A 21,310-nucleotide genomic window follows, 5' to 3' on the forward strand; every position below is an offset into this window, starting at 1 on the left:
CATTGCAGTCAGCCGAAACACACATTCCTGACATGCCATGGAGTGTAAAGGATACTATTACAGTATCACATGGATTAAGTTTGCACTGTTACTAACTTCTTCTTGGCAGTTTTCTTTCAAATTAATCATTTATTTGTCAGGTCTCCAATATTGTTGTATATAACATTCAGTCTTCAAAAATTCTTCGGCTTCAACAACTTAGATTTTGGTTATCCTCATAATTTTTTCTCTTGAATAATGGTATTAGACATATCTTTTACTAGCCATTTCCCACTCATATTTTTACCACCTTAGATGGTTCTGCTGACACATTCTGGAAAACTAACAGTGTTAAGTTTCTTTTTGATATCTTCATTTTTAACATTCATGCTTTCTGTTTACTGTTTTCATTTTTCTCACTCATATTTGTGGTTCCTAGTCTTTGATCAACAATTTTATTTCTAACCCAGCTCTAAGATCAATAAATTAAAATTGCTGTGAACCTTGTCTTGTATATTGCTAGTTAAAATCAATTTTAATTTATTGATCTGAGAAATTTATATGAAATAAAAGAGAAATCTGATTTCTCTTTTATTCCACATAAATTTATTAAACTGGCTTCCCGCATACCAACTTTCCATATTCTATTATCAGTTTCAAAATTTAATTTTCCATTGTCATTAAAAATTTTCCTAAGCAGAAGAAATATTTTATTTCTGTAGATTCTCCATTTGAGATTTCAAAGTAATTTAATTATGCTAGGCAAGAAATTATATTTTTGTTTTTATCTTTTACCTAAATGTGGGCAAACTTTTGTTTGCCCACATTTAGGTAAAAGTCACATGAAGTCACAACTAACTAGGCTACTTGTATATAAAAGCTGTTGATTTCAAATCATATTACCATGCTTTCTTGGAGGAGTCGCTATCCAGACTGATTTGACATTTAAAGTAATTTGTTCAAGCTCATTGAGGAAACCAGAAATATGTGTTCGAGTTTACACATTGATTATTATTCATTTTGCTATTTTAGTTGCTTTTAGAAGTGTGGGCATTGTCATCAGAGTAAATTAGTTTTGCATTGTTGACCCCCCTCCCCCTGTGGAGCATTTCCTTGTGGTGGAGATAGTACCTCCCAGTGATGGTACTGGCCCTTTTCATTCTTCCTGTTTTTCTTTACTTTTCTTCCTGTATTCTTTGTTCTACTTCTTCTGAGTCTTGCTTATTATTTATTATATACTTTCTTCCAGACCACCATCACTGGGATCCAACACTGTGGATCCCAGTGATGGTGTGACCTGTAGACATCTGGAAAATAGGATCCTGTAGTCTTGTACTAATTTGGCCACAGCAAACCTCGGGATCCAAGGGGTGCTATGGTGCTGGTATAGCATCTGGGGCAGCCCTGCCATTCCACTCATGAGCGAGTCATGACCTTGAGCATGAATTCTTCATCCTCAAATGTTTCAGTGGTCCTAACAAAGTCCCAATAGATACTGATACCATAGATACAACATTTGGTAACAGAAGTAACAAGCAAAAGATATATGATAATAGTAAGCTAATAAGGAAAATATCCCCATTCTTTATTCAAAAGGATTTAAAATGACCAGCAGGACTTCCCAAAACTATTAAAAAAAATTATGTTCTGGTGATATCCCTGTGGAAACACCATGTCAGAAACATTCCAAGAAACTACTGAGAGCAGCATCAATGAGCGGAATACTGGTCACTGTAACACCTCCTAAATCACTTATTGATGTTGAAAGTTTATTTTTCACTTGGTTAGAGTATAATAAAATTAGTTTAATCCTTTATCCAAGTGTGAGCAAACAAAGTTTGCGCCGGAAAGTATCTTCAGGACTGGGTTAAGGTGGTACATCTCATATATTATATATTATATTATATTTTATATATTATATATTATATTATATCTCATATATTATATATTATATTATATTTTATATATTATATATTATAATATATATCACACTTGGATAAAGGATTAAACTAACCTAAATCACTTAATTCTGGTAGAGGAGTGATATTATATGGTATATATTATATTATATTTTATATATTATATATTATATTATATTATATTTTATATATTATATATAAAATATAATATAATATTTTATCTCAACTGATAGTTGACACATATATCACCAATATATATATTATATAATATATATTATATATTATATATATTGGTGATGAGGATGTGGTAGAGAGGATCCAGAGGTGAGTGACCAAGTATATATTACCGGTATATATTATATATTATATCTCATTAGGAACATCCTTGATGTTCCTGATGAGAGATATGTTCAGATATTAAAGATCAGGGAGTGACAGGTGTGAGGTACATCCTGATACGTAGGGATGGTCACCTGGTTCCTCCCATTAACATCATCCTCACTTTTGATACATTTAGACCTCTAACATTTGTAAGAGCAGGGTATCTGAACTGTCCTGTTAGAATGTACATCCCTAATCCACTAAGATACCTTAAATGGCAGAAATATGAGCATGCCCAAACTACCTGTCATGGCACTACCACCTGTGCCCGATGTGGTAGTAAAGAGCATGATAACAAATCTTGCTCTGAAAAAAAAAAAAAAAAAAAAAAAGCTAAGTATGTGTCAACTATCAGGAAGATCATCCAACTTACTCTCATGCATGTCAGAAGTGGAAAGATGAAAAAGAAATACAAAAAATTAAAACAGAACAAAATATATCATATCATGATGCAAAAAGGAAGTTAATCACCACTACAACTGTTTGGAGATCCTCCGTAAACAAGATAAGTCTATAAAGCCAAAACAATAGGAAAGTTTTTACAATGGAACTGTTGTGGGTTTCACTAGAATATTGATGATATCAAGATTTTGCTGCAGAAACACAAACCTTTCTGTTTCATCTACAGGAAACATACTTAAGACCAAATGAGGATCCTACCTTAAAGAATTTCACTGTTGTGCAAGGAGAGGACTGGAGGTGGTCCTGCTCATGGAGGAGTAGCTATCCTAGTGGGCAGTCACTCCTTTCCATCATGTCCAGCTTAATACTGCTCTGGAAGCAGTAGTGATTCACCTATCCATGGGATTTCTTATTACAGTGTGTTCAATTTATTTACCACTGAGTGCTGAGTTAAATGAAATTGATCCTGATAATCTTATTTTGCAACTGCCTGAATCCATACTTCTTATGAGTAACTTTAATGGTTGCAATACTCTGTGGGGGTAGTGCCAACACAAATAGATAAGGTTAAATCATTGAAAGAATCCTTCACAGTAATGACCTCTTACTTTTGAATAATAGACTCAATACTTCTATATACATACTGCTCATATTTTGCAATCCTTCCACTGCCCACGTGGGAGGTCGGAGAGAACATATATGGAAGCGATCACTTTCCTGTTCTTTGCACAATGTCTTCACAGAAACCATGTTCCCCTACATGGATGCCCATATGTAAAATGGACCAGGCTGACTGGAACCCCCCCCCCCCCAATCTTGAAAAATTTAATGCCGATACAATCAGTCAAACACTATCAATGAAGCAGTAGTATATGTAACCGACTGCATTGTCCAGGCAGCAACAGCCTCCAATCCAAGAACATCATCTTGATTTCCACTCTGTCCAAAGCCTTGGTGGAACCCAGAATAGAAGGTAGTTTCTGATCTCTGAAATGTAGGATAGGAGGAAAGGTTGAGAAGATGCAATTTACAGAGCCTGGTGGATAGGAGGAAGAGGGGGTGATATGATATAGACCTACAAGTTAGTAAGAGGTTGTTATAGGATCAATGTTGGAGAGGTTTTATTTTACAGAAAACAGTGGGAGATCAGGGGAGAACCAGAGCTCATCACTGGAAGCTGTATAAGGAGGGTGTGAGTATGGGAGTGAGAAGGAGGTTTTTTTGCATGCAGAGTTGTGGATGATTGGAATGCCTTGCCTGAGAGTGTGGTGCCTGCAGAGAATTTGAGTGTGTTTAAAGCGTGATATGATGAGCTGTGTGTATGATAAAAGGACCTCCTAGATGAGTCTTTGACTCCATGAGGTCTTGGGAAATAATAATAATATGTGTGTGTGTTTGTGTGTAAAAAAAAGTACAATCTCCCATAAAACAAGTCCAAAAAGCAGAACTCTATAAAACTGTTAAAAAACGAACTGTAAAAATACAGCAGTTCTAAACAATATACACTAAACAAAATTTTGTAAAATTCCCTCAATAATTTGAATGTCTCAATCATATTACCCCTAATCAGCCATTTTCTATAACCCACAAAACTTCAACCTGTTCTTGTAAGGTTCATTCCATTGACCTCCTACCATCTTGGTCACTCACCTCTGGATCCTCTCTACCACATCCTCATCACCAAGAAACCCTGCACCCAGATCTGCACAGAGTAGTCAAGATGGGGTCTTATCAAGGCTCAATAAAGAGGAAAATAACCTGCTTGTCTCTGCTCATCAAACTATTCTTCAGTAACCAAGTGATCTGATGAGCTGCTTTAGCCACTTTTGCAATGTGCCCCCTTAAACTTTAACTCCTTATCCACTAACACTCCCAAGTCTCTGGCTTTGTCAATTTCCTGAAGTACGGTTCTACCAATGTGGTATACTGATGATAATCTTTTCACTCCAAAATGCATAACCTTACACTTTGACACAGTAAACTGACATCCATTCTCCTTGGCCCAGTCTGCCAATCTATCCAAATCATCCTGCAAAATTTTGACATTGTGTGCATTCACTATTGCTCTACCCAACTTTGCATCATCAGCAAATAAATGAACAGTTACTCTCAGATCCTTTCCTATATCATTAATGAACAAATTAAATAGCAGTGGTCCAAGAACAGAACCCTGCGGCACACCACTAGTAACAGGACTCCTTTTGGACTCCATTCCTGAATAAACTACTCTCTGATATCTCTCCATCAGCCACCCTCCAATCCATCTCACCAACCCTATATTCATCCCCATGTGCTGCAGTTTACTGATTAGAATTCCATGTGGTATCCTGTCAAAGGCCTTAGCAAAGTCCTGCAGTATCACTGTAAATCCATTATCCTTATCCAGTTCAGCTGTCACTGTATTATAAAACGTGAGCAAGTTACTGAGGTATAATCTACCCTTCACAAAGCCATGCTGTCCTTCATACAGTACCCCATTTTCATCTATCCATTCTTGTATTTTGTTCTTGATTAATATCTCCAAAACCTTGACAACGATTCCTGATATGCTGATCGGTCGGTAATTTGCAACAACAGTCTTGGAACCTCCTTTATGCAATGAAATTATTTTCTCCTCTTTCCATCCCCTCAGGACTAACCCAGAGCTGAGACTTAAATTGAACAATATGGTCAAGGGAACTGACAATTCCTTTGCCGCTTCACGTATGACACGATCTGGTATACCATCCAATCCCTCAGATGTATTTACATTAAGGTTCTGTAATATACTATTCACCTCCATTTCATTCACTTCAATTCCTGTATCAGCCATTCATTCTCTCATTCCTGCAATATCACAGCCTGGATGATATACTCTTGCAAAGTGTTCGCTTAGTAATTCTACTATTTCATCTGATTTGGTTACCCCCCTGCCATCGGCATTCCTTAGAATCATTTTGCCGTATACATTTTTTCTTTTACTTGCAGCATATCGAAAGAACTGTTTGGGATTCACTTTAGCTTACATTGCTAATATACCTTTCATAATCTGCTTTAGCTTTTCTTACCACACTAGTTACCCTTCTGGCCTGTGCTTTGTTACTGTTTGTGTACCTGCAAGTCACCTTTCTCCTTAAATTTCATCCACAATTGTTTCTTTTTTTTTTTGCAGCTCAAGCTTAATGGTGTTATTCATCCATTTAACTCCCACTTGATTTACTCTCCAGACTCTAGGTATGCAGTCAGCCATTATCTCCCTCAAATGCTCCTTAACCACTTCCCATTCACTATCAACATTCAGCCCTTGCAGTTTAACATGCCATGACACTGATCCAAGCAATCTCCTAAGCTCGTCATACTTACCAGCCTGGTAATTCCACATGTACTGTTTTAATTGAAAATTCCACGCATTTAGCCACTTCCCAGGTCAAAACCTTATGATCACTTTCATCAGTTGGCGGCAATATGGTCATATTCATAATAGTAAATTTCTCAGATGCACTTACTAGGTCAAACACTCTCGAACCCCTAGTATATTCCATTACATGCTGTCTCAGGTAGTTATCCCTTAGTAACTGCATAAAATTCATTCCTTCCTCCCATTGGTCCTCTTTTCCCTCCAATCAATGTTACCATAGTTGAATCCCCCATGATTACCTGTCCTCCACTCATTGAGTCTATTTGCCTATGCATATTGTCGCCATCATCTATTCCATCGCCTGGTCTATAGAGCACCCAACTGTAAATTTTGTTCTGCTGACCTCAATCTCACACCAGATAGCCTCAAATGTGCTATTTTCACTATCCTAAAATTGAACCTCTATTGTCTTTGGCTGCAGTTCATCAGCTGTTATCAATAACACTCCTATCCCCATTGTTTTCTCTCCTGAATACACTATACCTCTCACATTCTATTCCACTAACATCTTCTATAACAAGCCATAAGGCTATTTTAGCCTTTAGGCTTGTTATAGTAGTAATAACAATATATAAGTACACCATTTTAGCAATTCGTTAGTAGAGGTATATGTAAGTTCGGTTCACTTAAAACCTCGATATTCCAGGTCTACATACTCACTGATGAGACTTCAAAAAGGGTTGAACCCAGTCTGGGTAGTGACCTCTTCTCATAATGTAATACATCTCCTAGGAGCTGCGTTTTACATTATGAGAGAATATTAAGGACAGTGACAGATCTTGCTCCACCTTTGCTCCGAGTTGCCCTGGTATTGTACTTCCCAAGTGATTACTTACACTTGGGCTCGCCGATAGTTTTTTTGGCATGAAACTCTAGGATTCGATGGATTTCGATCCGAGTTTCGTACCCGGCTGTACAATAATACGGGATTTACCATCTCACTTAAACTTATATCATCTTCTCTTAGCCATGTCTCATTAATGCCAATAACCTGTAGCCAGGAAGAACTAACTAACGCCAAAAATTCCTCCTTATTCTGAATACTCCTGGCATTAGTGTATATAAAGTGCAGAAATCCCGTAGTCCCCCACCCCTATTTTGACGCCTTATACTAACTATCCCATTTTGGTTTGTTATCCTTTGTTCTAACTCAGGCATATTATACACATTCTTACTCTCAACTGCCTCACTGATGTCTGCTTGTCCACTTAACAGCATCTCCACCCTCCCTAAAAGCTCTAGTTTCCCTGATTCAGCACATCCACTTTCACTTCATTCAGCAACAATTTTTCCAGTCTCCAAACACCAAATCCATTCAGATGCAAACCATCCTTCTTGTATAAGCCCTTTTTCCCATCAAACTCACTCCACACCACTCCTCCTGTATAACCTACACATAGTCATTCGCAGTTATGGCCCTCCTTCTCAACTCTACTCTGTCATACCACGGCAACAGACCAACTTTCTTAACTCTCTCACTCTTTTCTTTTACTACCGTTAGTAATTCTTTCAAGTCCTCTCTCATAGCAAATTTTTCACCTTTTAAATCATTCGTTCCAGCCACTACTATAATTTCTTTCACCTTATGCTTCTGTGCTCTAATAGCCTCACTTACATTATTAACACATTCACTCCTGGTCATGTTCTCATTTATCATTTATCACGCACTTGTTTCTTTTTGTTAGCTGATCCACTTGGTAGACATTTTTGTAATTGTTCCAGCTGCTACTTCGCCCTATGTATCACTCCTTGCAACCGAGCTATCTCCCTCATAATAGTATATAATAATATTGTGGATAGAGAGTTGAAGTTTAGAGGGCATATTGCGAAGGTACCAAACACATCATATTACATGGTTGCTGAAGATCATTCTAACAAGCAGAGATAGTAAGATTATTGTTCCCCTATATAAGGCTTTAATAAGGCCACATCTGGACTACAACACACAGATCTGGACTCTCGGATTCTTTGGTGATGAAGTTCTGGAAAGGATCTAGAGGCAAGTGAAAAGGTTGTGGCAGGTCTGTGGAGTTCTCCCAATAAGAATAGATTGACGGTCCATAGGCTTCAAAACTTAGCTGATGAATGAAAAAAGAGGAGACATAATAGGAGCATTTAAGTTATTAAAGGGTTTTATAGGATTGATACTGAAGACATTTTTCAGTACATGGCAAGAAGGGAGAATGAAAACAAAGGGCCATCAGTAGAAGTTGTGTAAGAGTGTTGTTACCAAGGGTATTAGGACTAGGTTTTTAGCTTGGAGGATGGTGAATGGGTCGCCAGAGGTGACTGTGGGTGCTTCATCAGTGAATGAGTTTAATGAGAAGTATGGTAGGTATTCTGTGAATGATGGTTAGTGTGTGAATAAATGCATCTCCAACGATGAGTCTTCTGACTCCATGGAGATATCTGTATAATAATAATCCTCCATATTTCCCAGTTTGATCCAAAACATGAATGCTGATACGTATAGAAAGGCTTAGATGTTGTCGATGATTCATAATAATGTTTTATGATATAAATAACACCAAGAGAGGGGAGGAAAATATATTTCTTAAATTCACTAATATTTTGCTGGTTTTCTAACCAGCATCATCAGAGCACAATTATAACTGTGATAGGCACAGATCCCTGAACTATGTAATTGAGGAAAACAGTTTAAATTGTAACTGACAACAGAACTAATGTCCTAACATGGCACCCTCTGTGGGTTGGATAACCATAACCATTCAGAGAAGTCTGTTTATCAGGTCTCTCCCAGATCTTTGGTAAATTAGTGCAGTCGTACTTGTTGAGGTTGGAAGAGTTCTTCATTATAGTTTTTCAGACTTATAACAACTACTGTATAATATAGATGTTCTCCTCCATCTGATCCTATGTAAAGAGCATCTAGAGCATGGTCTGACAATCCCGACTTGCCATACAGATGATTGTGAATATAATTTTTGTGTTCTTCAAGGCATGTGTTAACTGATCAGCCAATATATCCAAAGTAGGCTAAACTGTAGGCACAAGGAATTTTATACACTCCAGGATGTTCAAAAGGATGCAGTTCATCGTTAGAAGAACGTATGAATGTGAATGAAAGGTTTGAAAGTGGCATGGAGGTTATATTTGCAGAGAACTTTGGCGATTTTTATAAGACACTTACTCACCGATTCAGGACTGTTTGTTCAAATGACAGCCCTTGAAACTGAGCTCAGGGATCTGCAGAAAAACCATTCTGATCCCATATGTTATACATTAGAATCAAGCATGTTCTAAGACAGAAGTCTCCAACTATAGGCCAGTCACAATAACACGATAAGTTGGTGTATAAGCTGCAGAGGATGGGAATAGATAGTGTATTGGATAGATCAGATCTGATCATTAGATAGATCAGAGTTGAAAGTTTATTTTTCACTTGGTCAGACTATAATAAATTTAGTTTAATCCTTTATCCAAGTGTGTGCAAACAAAGTTTGCGCCTGAAAGTATCTTCAGGACTGGGATAAAGTGGTACAACACCGGGCGACTCCTTGCAAAGGTGGAGCAAGCTACCAACACTCCTATCTCAGTATCTCCCATAATGCAAAACACATCTCCTTGCAGATATGTATAATGTTATGCATTAAGGGAAGGGCCACTACCCAGACTAGTTTTGACCTTTATTGAGGTCTCTTCAGTGGGAGCCAGGCCCAAGTGGAGATACCAAGGCAGAAGCATTAGCAAGGTCATCTCCTCCTATAGGAGTTGCCAAACGGTGTGCCACCTTTTTATTAAATTACTCTGGATTTAGAGAAAGATGTTGAAAGTTTATTTTTCACTTGGTCAGACTATAATAAATTTAGTTTAATCCTTTATCCAAGTGTGTGCAAACAAAGTTTGTGCCTGAAAGTATCTTCAGGACTGGGGTAAAGTGGTACAACACCGGGCGACTCCTTCCCTTAATGCATAACTTTATACATATCTGCATGGAGATGTGTTTTGCATTATGGGAGATACTGAGATAGGAGTGTTGGTAGCTTGCTCCACCTTTGCAAGGAGTCGCCCGGTGTTGTACCACTTTACCCCAGTCCTGAAGATACTTTCAGGCACAAACTTTGTTTGCACACACTTGGATAAAGGATTAAACTAAATTTATGGAGCAGTGTCTAAAAAAAGAAGGGTAACCAGTGGCGTGCCCCAGGGTTCTTTCTTGGGTCCCTGCTGTTTAGCTTGTTTGTAAACATTATATCATGTGGACAGATTGGGGATCTTCAGTTATTTGCTGATGATGCAAAGTTGGGAAGAATTATAAGTAGCACTGCTGATGCTGAATCCCTTCAGGAAGATTTGTATTTGTATCTGCATTTTGGAGTGCAGAAATATAAGGCTGTGTACTAACTGTATATCAATGGTGCCATACTGCAAGAAGTGGATGAGATTAGAGATTTGGGAGTGATGGTTTGACAGTAGACTGAAGTTTAGAGAGCATATTGTAGTGTGCCCATACACAAGAGGTTGGTTCAAACCTATATACATTAGTACTGTGTATGGTAGTGGGTTGGGAAAGGCGGAACTTGTTTACATTTGATTTAAATGACTGTAAATTGTATTCCTTGGGAAACACAGCAGCAGGGGGGGGGGTGCTGTTCCACAGTGCAGCAGTTGCAGGGATGAAAGAGGAGGAAAAGAAACTTGTTCTGTTTGTTTCTAGATGTACCGTGAAGGGATGTTGAGCAGCAGATGCACGTGTTCCAACAAGCTTAGTACTGAGTGGAGGAATTATTGATGTTATTTCAGATGAGCATTTCCCATGGAAATATTTGTAGAATATACATATTGCAGAAACCAAATGTCTGTGTGAAAGTAAGGGAGAGAGTTGGGAGGAGATGGATCATTAATAAATCTAATTGCTCTACTCTGTATTGAGTCAAGCATTTTGAGGGAGCTTTTAGCAGCCCCACCCCATATGTGGGAGCATTATTCAATAGCCAGGCTGATTTGTGATTTGTATAATATTAACAGTTGTTCAGGAGTGAAGTAATGACTTGAGCGAAAGATAAATCCTAGTTTTTTTTGAAGCTGAGGATGCAATGGTTGTGATGTGTTTGTGCCAGGAGAGGTTTGATGTGAGGGTAATTCCAAGAAGAGAGATCTCAAACTATCTGGAAATTTGGGTATTGTCAAAAAGGATACTGGTAAACAATGGTTCTTTTTTATGGTAAATAGGACAGAACTGGGTTTTGTTAGCATTGAAATTGATGAAGTTATCGAAACCCCATTGTAGGATGGCTTGGAGATCAGAATTGATGGTGGTTGAGGTGAGTTGTATAGGATAAAGTTTATCAAACGAAAGCAAGGAGCATAATGTGTTGTCATCTGCAAAACTGTGTATTGGGTTGGAGGTCAAGTGAAGTAGGTTGATGATTATTAGCAGGAAGAGGATTGGTGAAAGGACAGAACCTTGTGGAACTCCAGCATTAATTGAATGGTGAGAGGATAGGGAGCCCATCCACCATCACACACATTGTGCATCCAGATAAAAAGCTGGCAATCCAACTACAGAAGTTTGGAAACTCGTATAGGTAAATATTACTTCTCCATTACTTCCACCTTAGTATCACCACCTCTGGGTCTGGCTCCCACTGGCGAGACCTCAATAAAGGTCGAAACTGGTCTGGGTAGTGGCCCTTCCCTTAATGCATAGCATTATACATGTTGATTATACAAGAGGATGAGGTTCTTAATTTCAGCCAGTTATGGTATGTCTGGTGTTTCATCTGTACAGCCTTGGCACATCTTTTGGAGAACCATGGTTTACTTAGGGAATGGCAGTTCAGAGCAGTGTGTGAATGTATGTTTCCATACTAGTGAGGATTACTTTGGTAATAGGTTCAGTATATATGTTTTTGTTGGAAGGAAGGAAGCAATAGTCCAACCATGGGATAGCATAGAAGTTGCAGAGGCTGTCCCACTTGGCACTGTTATAATGCCAACTACTCTTGTATGGGAGTGTCTGTGTAAGTGTTGTTGCATGGGGGAGGAGATGAGCACTAGATTGTGGTCAGAATTGCCCAGGGGGCTCACTACTTTCACTGTGTATTTGGAGGAGTCATTGGTGAGGAAGAGATCTAGGGTGTTTGGGAAGTGGTTCAGGTTATCTGGTATTCTGGCTATGGAGAAAGGTTGAAGAAATGTACTTTGCAGAGTTTGGTGGATAGGAGGAAGAGAGGTGATATGATAGAGATGTTTAAGTTAGTGAGAGGATTTTATCAGATTAATCCAGAGGGGATTATAAAAAGAGTAGAACGTGAGAGAGGAAGAACCAGAAGTCATTCCACGATGAGTCTGTCAACTCCATGGAGGGTGTAATAATAATAATAATATTTAACAAGTTCTCTGCAAATATGTTCCATGCCACTTTCAGACTTTTTATTCAGCTAGCTACTTTGATATGTTCTAAAGATCAGATTTATACACTTCAGGATGTACATCCTCTTGCACGTTTTGCAATGTATAAAGGTCCATGTGCCTGCAGTTTAGCCTACTTTGAACAGACTAGTAGATCAGTTAACATCTGCCTTGAAGAACACAAAAATTACATCAGCAATCATCTGTATGGCAATCGGTAGTGGCAGGCCATGCTCTGAATATTCCTTCACATAGGATCAGATGGAGGTTTTAAAACATATTTATTACATAGAAGTTGTTATAGATTTGCGAGCCTGCTTCATATATGATGCTGATTCTAAAAATACTCTCTCAACCTCAACAAGTATGGTTGCATTAATTTACCAAAGATCTGGGACATTATTATTTTAAGACCTGATAGCCTGACTTAACCACTTTCCATTCTAAATTAACTCTATGGCTTTCTGACCCATAGAAAGTTCTGTGTAAGGCCATTGGTTCTGTTTTCAGTTACAGTTTGAATTTTTTTTCCACAGTTATAATTGTGCTCTGATGATGCTGGGTAGAAACCCAGTGAAATATTAGTTTAGCAGTGTATTTCTAGAAGGTAATATCCAGTTATTTGTTGATTATGCTAAGTTCATGTTGGCCAAAGATTGTTTCTATTTTTTATTAATTTTATATTATTTTGTATTTTTTATTTATTTTTTATATAGTCAAGAAACTGTGACCAAACTTGAAATTTTTACATCATGTTGGCTTTTTTTCTTTAGTTACTCATTTGTACTGCATTTCTTTGTAGTTGTAAACATAAATACAGAAAATAATTTTTCAACACCATGAAACAGAATTTTATTGTTAAATTAATTTATTGATTAATCAGCATGAAGTTGACAAATTAAGTTATCAAATATTTCTTCTCTTAGATATTTTATTGTGTCGACGTTGTGGTCATGATGTTGCTGAACCAGCACATCTCAAGAATATTCCTAGTCAGTTAGCTGTTCATCAAAGAAATAGTACAGTTTTAGGAATTAAAGGAGTTCTTCTTCAGTTTTTCAAAAATCCTTCAGGCAAGTTATTAATATGTTTCCTAAAAAATAATTGAAATTTTCTTTTTGTCATAAGATCTGCTAAAGAAAGAACACTCTAGGTTTTTCCTATATTTTGGAAAGTTTTATGCAGCCATATTTCAAGTTAGGCTGATTTCTGATGACAGCTACAGATTCTTAAAACAGTCTTTCTCTTCTAAATTTGCTGCAATCGAGGTGTGTAAGTCAGCATGGAGCCCCTTGAGCTCCATTCTTTCACCTACACCCTTCTTCCTATACATAGCAATGATCTCTCTTTTGGCACCATTCCTCTCCATAGCTTTGCTGGTGACAGTGCTTTCCATTCTTTTTTCTTTTTTTTTCCAAATCCTTGTAGTGCTCAGGTGAATTTAGTTTGCAAATCAGTGTTCTCTTCTTGTGTTGACTTTCTCATCTAGCCTGTCTACATCATGTCAGTAGCAACTTTGACCTTCCAAAAGTTGGTATTCTTTATTGTTCTAAACAATACTTCTCTCCTAATCAACTCCTGATATTTTATAGATTTAAAATCTGCCTGGCCTTAGAATATTTTTGTCAATTCTGATAGTACATCTAGCATGTCCCTCAAAAAATGCTTGATTGTATTCAGAAGAGAACTTAATTGATGATCCCTCTCTCACTGACTCCCTCCAGTAGTTTCCCCTTAGAGAGATGTTCTGTTGCTGCATTATGTCTTTTCTGTATTTCCATGGATGCTTCTCCACTGAACTGGCTACTATCTTCCTTCTACTTTCCTTAAAATATACAGTATATGATGATATGCTGCTTCTGGTCAGTTCCCATGAACAGTTCCACTCCAAACTTATAGAACCAACTTCTCATCCTCCTCTTTCCCTATACCTCTGCTCTTTAGGATAGTCTTCCAATGATGACAACCTCAGTTCTTCAAGACACATACACAAACAAATTTCTTTCTTCTCTCTAACCATGTGCACACATGGCACTGTCTTGTCATAGGTCTCGGGTCCTCATGTGGGACTGATATAAAAAAATAATAATAAGTTGATGATATTAGCATACTGAGTGGATGATGGAGATATAATTTAGAGTGATGGTGGGTTAGTAGAAACACTTTTCCAGGTTAGGTGATAAGGATGCCAGCACTAAATATAAAAATGGGACAGGAAGTGTAATAGTGAGAATGGATGAACTTCTTATGATGAACATTTGAACTTCAAGATTGGAGGAACTAAGTGCATTATTTAACTGAGCAGTTGAAATGTGATAGACAAATGTTATAAATCCATTAATTTCATATTAATATTTTAATTCTATTAATGAAATAAAATGATTGAAACTGTTAAAAAATACACTAATCTATGTTATCTGAGTACATTGAGAAGCTAATTTGCTGGTTAATCAGCTGAGGTAAATCAACTTATACTGATGACTGCAACTCAAATATAGACTGTGTATATTGCTCCTTAAAATGTATCATTTACCATATAATTGTTGTGAATGGTTTTTCTTTTGGCTCCTTGTCATATGCCTTTTCTAGATCTATAACACTTAAATACAGAGCCTTGTTATATTCGCACGATTTCTTAAAGTGAAAATCTAATCCTGATTATCTCCATTTGGCCTGAATCTAGCTTGTTCTTTTCCCAGTTTCTCTTCCACAATTTTTTAGCCTTGTCTCAAGTGTGCTTACATAAATCTACCTGGAATACTTAGTAGGAAAATTTCTACATAATTCTCCCATTCACTTTTATTTCCCTTTTTATGTGAATGGGTATAATTGAGCTTTCATAGGGAAGCTCAGCTCCAATCATCTGGAATTTGACCTTCTGATAGCTCTTTTGAATTATGCAGTGTAGCCACTGTATAAAACCTTTATCTCCATATTTCTGCATTTTTGTTAAACATCATCTGTTCAGCTGCCTTTCCAATTTTTAGGTTATGATAGTGTTTTCTGTCTCAAGAGTTGTTATGTACTCCTGATTGCATTCCTTCTGAATGTTTTCTATCATCATGCTTGTTTTATTTAGCATTCTTTCAGTATAATTACTGTACTCCAGAAAAGTAGAATTTTATTTTTGGTTTTCAAGGCTGCTTTAATCATCTCTGACATACTTTTTCCTCAATTTATAAGCTTTTGCAGTAGCCTCTAGAGTATTTTGCCACTTTCCTGATGTTTCTTCTATGTCCTTACAAAAATCTTCCTGTGAATTTTGTTTAGATAGTTTTACACATTGCTTCACTTTGTTGCTGTTTTCTCTTGGAACACATGCGGACTTACTACCAGGAACTTTCAATATGTTTCCTCTTTTCCTTAATTGCCTTTTTAATTTCCTCAGTCTAGCATGGAGATCTGATTTTTCTATCCATGTAGACAACCCCATCACATGCCTTTATGGCAGAATCTGTCAATGTTTTCTTCATTGTCTTCCACTCCATGGTCAATTAATGACTTCACATTAATTGACTTAGTATCCCATAATGCAATGCACATATCCTTACAGACATGCATAATGCTATGCATTATGAGAAGGGCCACTGTCCAGACTGGTTTTGTTGAGATCTCATCAGTGGAGTCAGACCTAGAAATGATACCAAGGTAAAAGTAATGCAGAAGTCATATTTCCATATACCAGTAGTCAAAAGGTATCACCTCTTATTATTAAAATATTGTGGATTAGAGGAGAAAGATGTTTGAAAATTTTTTTCGCTTGGTTCTTGGTAAGGCAGTTAATATGAAGTCATTAGCCTCTATATACAAATAGCCCAATCGTGATGTTACTTCATGTGCAAACATTTTTATTTGCTTGCACTAGGATAAAGGATTAAACCAAGAATTTCTTGGCATCTTTAATTTATAGTAGAACCAAGTGAAAAAAGCTTTCAAAAAATCAAAGACTGCTTGATAATCCAACACAATTTATGCAGAATTATTCTGTTAGCCTGCAAAACATTTGCCATCTTTGTGATATTTTCTTCTGTGTTATTTATAATTCTTTCTGTAATTTTTATTTATTTCATTGCATTTGTTTTTGCATAACTGCATTGTGCCATCTGCCTATGAATGTTTCTCTTGTTATTTTGCTTGTAACCCAGATTTGCTAATCTTTTATCTCCTGTTCTCTGTTTAGTAGCCATGTTATGTTAGGTTATCTCTGCTTATATAAACATTCTTGAATATTAATGGTGACTTGTAACAAAATAATGTTTCCCTGCTGCAAAAGTTCATGATATTAGGCATGCTATCCAGATGCAAAAAGGTAAGGTGAATGAACTAATTGTTTTGGTTGGCATCAATGTTTGAGAGGCAAAAAGTATTCTATGAGGGAGGGTGTAAAGGAGTTGTTAGAAGATGCAAAACTGAAAAGGAAGAAGGTGAAGAGGCAAGCTGAGGAGGAGGGCATTGGTAAGAAATGAATCAATAAGTGGGTTGTGCAGAAGGAATGATGTTGGATTTATGGATCTGTGGTCTGTGTTTGACAAAAAGAAAGATTTGTATAATACTGATGGACTGCATCTAAATGGTTTTGGTGTTAGGTGTCTAGAGAGAGAGCTTTGTTCACCAAGCATGCTGAAGCACAAATTCAGGAAATTAGGGTGGAAGCAGATGAGTTAGTATGGAAGAACTTAAGGCGAGTGAGTGTGAGAATGACCAAATGCAGAATCTAGTCTCGCAAGCAAAAATATTGAATAGGGTAATCAATTCAGGAGGTGAAGGTAAGTGGGGGGGCCTAAAGAGATGCTGCAGTTTCTATATACTAATGCTAAAAGTATCAGGAACAAGAGGGAGGAGTGTTTGCCATTGATTAGTGCAACCTTATCAAACGTTATAGGCATTACTGAGACTTGGCTAACAGAAGATGATGTAGTTACAGGGATAGAATGTGAAGGATTTAGTATTTTTAGGGAAGATAGGATGGGGGGGGGGGGAGGGGTACTACTGATGATAGCAAATGAATTGCAGCCAAAAAGAATAGGAGATAGATGGAAGGGTGGCTGTTCATTTGAAGCAATCTGATGTGAAATCAAGGCCAGTAAGACAAAATATAGTTGGTTGTTGCTATAGGCCAGGGAGTTCCATGATCTAGAGACATGCATCGGCAAATTAGTACAATGAATAGAGGTTGAATGATTATTATTATTATCGGGGGACATCAGCTATGTAGATATAGACTGGAAGGAAGAAAGATCACATGGCAGGAAGGTAATAGAATTTATACACCTACTGAGAGATAATTACTTGAGGAAGCATATGATGGAAGGGACTAGGGACGTGAGAGTATTGGACCTGGTCATAGGATCAGAAGAGCTATTCATAACCAAGGGCTACATTGCCTCCAATTGACAAAAGTGACCATGCGATCTTGAAATCAATAAAAATTGTCTAAATTGTTAAAATGTGTGTTACTTGGAAGTTTTTCTACTTCGTTATACTATAAATTAAAGCTACCAAGAAATTATATACTTAGTTTAATCCTTTATCCAAGTATAAGCAAACAAAGTTCGTGGCTGAAGTATTTTCAGGACAGGGTAACTTGTATATAGAAGCTAGTAACCTCACATCACTTGCCTTAGTATCCCATAATGCAAAGCACATATCCTTATGGAATGTATAATACTATGCATTATGGAAAGGGTGACTATCCCTACTGGCTTCAACCTTTATTGTGGTCTCATCATTGGGAGCCAGATTCCAGAAGTAATATCACGGTTGAAGTAATGCAGGAGTCATATTTTCATATACGAGTTGCCAAAAGGTGTCACACCTTATTATTAAAATACTCTGGATTAGAGATAGCCATTGAAAGTTTTTCCACTTTGTTATACTATAAATTAAAGATGCTGAGAATATAATTTCTTGGTATCTAATTTATACTTCACAATCAAAGTTTCTCATGTTTTGGTAAATGATTGAAACAAGAATATAATTTCTTGTCAGTTATATTACTTTTTTGACCAAATGCTAAAATATGCTATTTAACTTTACAAATGAAAGTGGATTGGGGTTCCAAAGCCAATCCACATGTCTGCATCAGTTTCTTTTCAAATCTGCATAATTTCTGCCTTGTCACTCTCATGCTTCTTCTCAAGGTCCTTCTCAACACAAAGAAGAAATACTTCAATATAGACTCTGTGTTATTTTGTTATAATGTTACATTTTCAAGAATGCTTGCATAAATCTTACCTGGAATGCTTAATAGAGAAATTCCTCTATAATTCTCACATTCAGCTTTATTCCCGTTTTTTTTTTACTCCAGCTGCCTGTCGACATTTCAAGTTTTTGATGGCTTTTTCTACCTCAAGTCTTGATATTTACTCCTGTTTGCATTCTTCTTGAAAATTTTCTACCACTATTCTGTCACTGCTTGTTTCGTTTAAAAGTCTTTTAAAGTAATTATCTAGACATCTAGGATGTCCTTATCTTCGGCTTTCATGTCACCGTTGTCATCTTTGATTCCTTTTTACAGTACTCTTTCATACATTTTTAAGTTTAAGGAAAAATGTTCTGTAACTTCCAGAACATTTTTTCACCTTCCTGATATTTATTTTTTATCTTCTTACTAAAGTCTTCCCATGACTTTTGTTTTGCTACTTTTGCACATAGCTTAGCTTTTTTACATTTTTTCTCTGTATTCTTTTAGGGCATCTGCTGACTTATTTGTTGGGAACTTTTTGTATGCTTGCTTCTTTTTCAGGACAGCTTCTGTAACAACTTTTGTCCACCATTTTCTTCTTCTTTTTTCAGCTTTCTGAACCTCTAAGGTTCTTTATTGCATATATACCAACTTCTTCCATTCTTTTATATCTTGTGTTCTTTCATTTCAGTTCTGTATTCCCATTTCAGCTGTCTTTTTTTTTTTTGGATATTATTCTCCCAATGCATGTGCAGTCCACCTCTGGGTCACTTTCTATAAGTCTTCATCTTGAATGCTTGTTTAGCCATTCTTGCCACATGTCCAAGCTATCTCATTCTACTTGCTCGAATCTCATCATCTAGAAGTGGAGATCTATAGAGTTCATATAATTCTTGGTTATGTCTTCTTCTCCATTCACCTGTTATGTTATCTCTTACAGGTCTATAGACTTTTCTGAGGATTTTATTTTTAAAGATCTGCAAATTTTTCATCTTGGTCTGTTATGCTCCATGTTTCTGCTCCATATAAAACAATAGGTCTAATGGTTGTACTTATTGTACATTTCTGTTTTAACTCTGCTTGATAGAATTTTGGAAGATAATAACTGATGTAGTGAATGATAAGATCTATTGGAGGCATGTATTCTAGCTTTTATTTCTGTACTAATTTTATTATCTCGAATAATCAGTGTTCCAAGATATTTGAAGGAGTGGCACTTTTAAATTTCAGGTTATCAATGATAAAATGATCATTTTCCCATTGATTGTGATTTCTGCATACATTTGAATATTCGGTTTTGTCCTGGTTGATTCGTAATCCTAGTTTTTCAGCAGCTGTTCTGAGTTTCCTAAAAGTTGTTCTAATGTCTTCAGCATTTTCTCCATTAAGGCAATCATCTGCATATCCTAATATTACTGTTCTGTTTATGTTATCTTTTACAATTTCTCAAATGCATTTTTCTAATGCTAAATTAAAAAGGATGAGCAAAAGGATATCTTGTTTATTCAATCCTGTCTTAATATCAAAAAGTTCACATCTAATTCCATACTTTGGCTGTCAGTAGTACAAGTTTTTATTAAACATATTATCTTATGAGATATTCTTAATTCATCTAAGATTCCCCAAAGGCCCTCTCTGTGAATATGCTTTTATAAAATCTACAAATAAAATATGAACCTGCAGATTGTATTCCCATTTTTTTCTAGTATCTAAGTGTAAACATTTGGTCAACTGTTGATCTATTTCTTCAGAATCATGCTTGATATTCGCCAATATTTTTTTCAGCATAAGGTAAGATTTTTTTTGTGTGTCCAGCATGGTGTTCTTATTTGTCTATCTTTGCAGACAACTTCAGTACATATTACTGGCTGAATCAGTCAATGTTTTCTTGACAACCTCTATTTGCCACTGAAACTCCAAGGTTTGGTTCTTGTTTTCATATTGTTTTATTTTTTCTTCAGTAATGTTTCTGTAGTTGGGTCTACAGTTTATCTGTAAAAGACGCTCAACTTTAATTCTTTTTATCCTACTTATAACCAAGTTATGGTCACTTCCAATTTCAAATCCTCTGTACACTCTTGTATCCTGATCCAGTATGAAGATATCACTATGAACAATGACATAACCAGTGAGCCTTTTCTTATGTCTTCTGTCCACATGAACTTGTGCACATCTTTATTTTGAAATGTGGTGTTAGTAATGAGTAGTCTGGCCTGAGCAGAAGACTGCAAATACTTACTATTATTATTAGCCTTGCCCATTTTCCCAAAATGTTCCTATATGCCTGGTGAGATTCATTTCTTACTCTGCTGTTGAGATTCCTAACAAGGACCACTTTTTCCACTATGTTTATGTCAGCTGCCTGCTCTGATGACTCAAAAATTCCTCCATTTCTTCCTTAGAAGAACTTTCTGTGAGTCCATAGCCACAGATAAGTTTCATTGTCCACATAACACTCCTTGAAACTGCCTTCCAATCAAGAAGTTTTTATTCATGTTTGGTATTGAACATATATGCTCCTTTCTTTCCTCAGTTGTAGTTGTCTGAATATATGTGCTGCATGCAGAAAGTAAGGTCCATTCAGAATTTACTGCCAAATAAGATATGGAAGAGGGGTTGCATATGCATGGTAGCATAGAGTGACTCGTTAGCTAGTTGTTGACTGCATTATCA

At 36.6% G+C, this 21,310-nt stretch overlaps 1 protein-coding gene across 1 annotated transcript in view; it reads left to right on the top strand.

Moving 5' to 3' along the window:
• The window catches only part of LOC150092617 (protein cereblon-like), a 129,532-nt gene that overhangs the window by 26,780 nt on the left and 81,442 nt on the right, over positions 1–21,310 (top strand). The window contains exon 2 of the mRNA XM_090414751.1: positions 13,380–13,526. Coding sequence (XP_090270877.1) covers positions 13,380–13,526 — 147 coding nt within the window. The remainder of the gene's footprint in view (positions 1–13,379; positions 13,527–21,310) is intronic.

The sequence above is a fragment of the Typopeltis vanoorti genome, chromosome 25 (genome assembly GCF_054136105.1).
Source record: "Typopeltis vanoorti isolate ZY-2024b chromosome 25, IOZ_Tvanoo_1.0, whole genome shotgun sequence".
Taxonomy (NCBI): domain Eukaryota; kingdom Metazoa; phylum Arthropoda; class Arachnida; order Uropygi; family Thelyphonidae; genus Typopeltis; species Typopeltis vanoorti.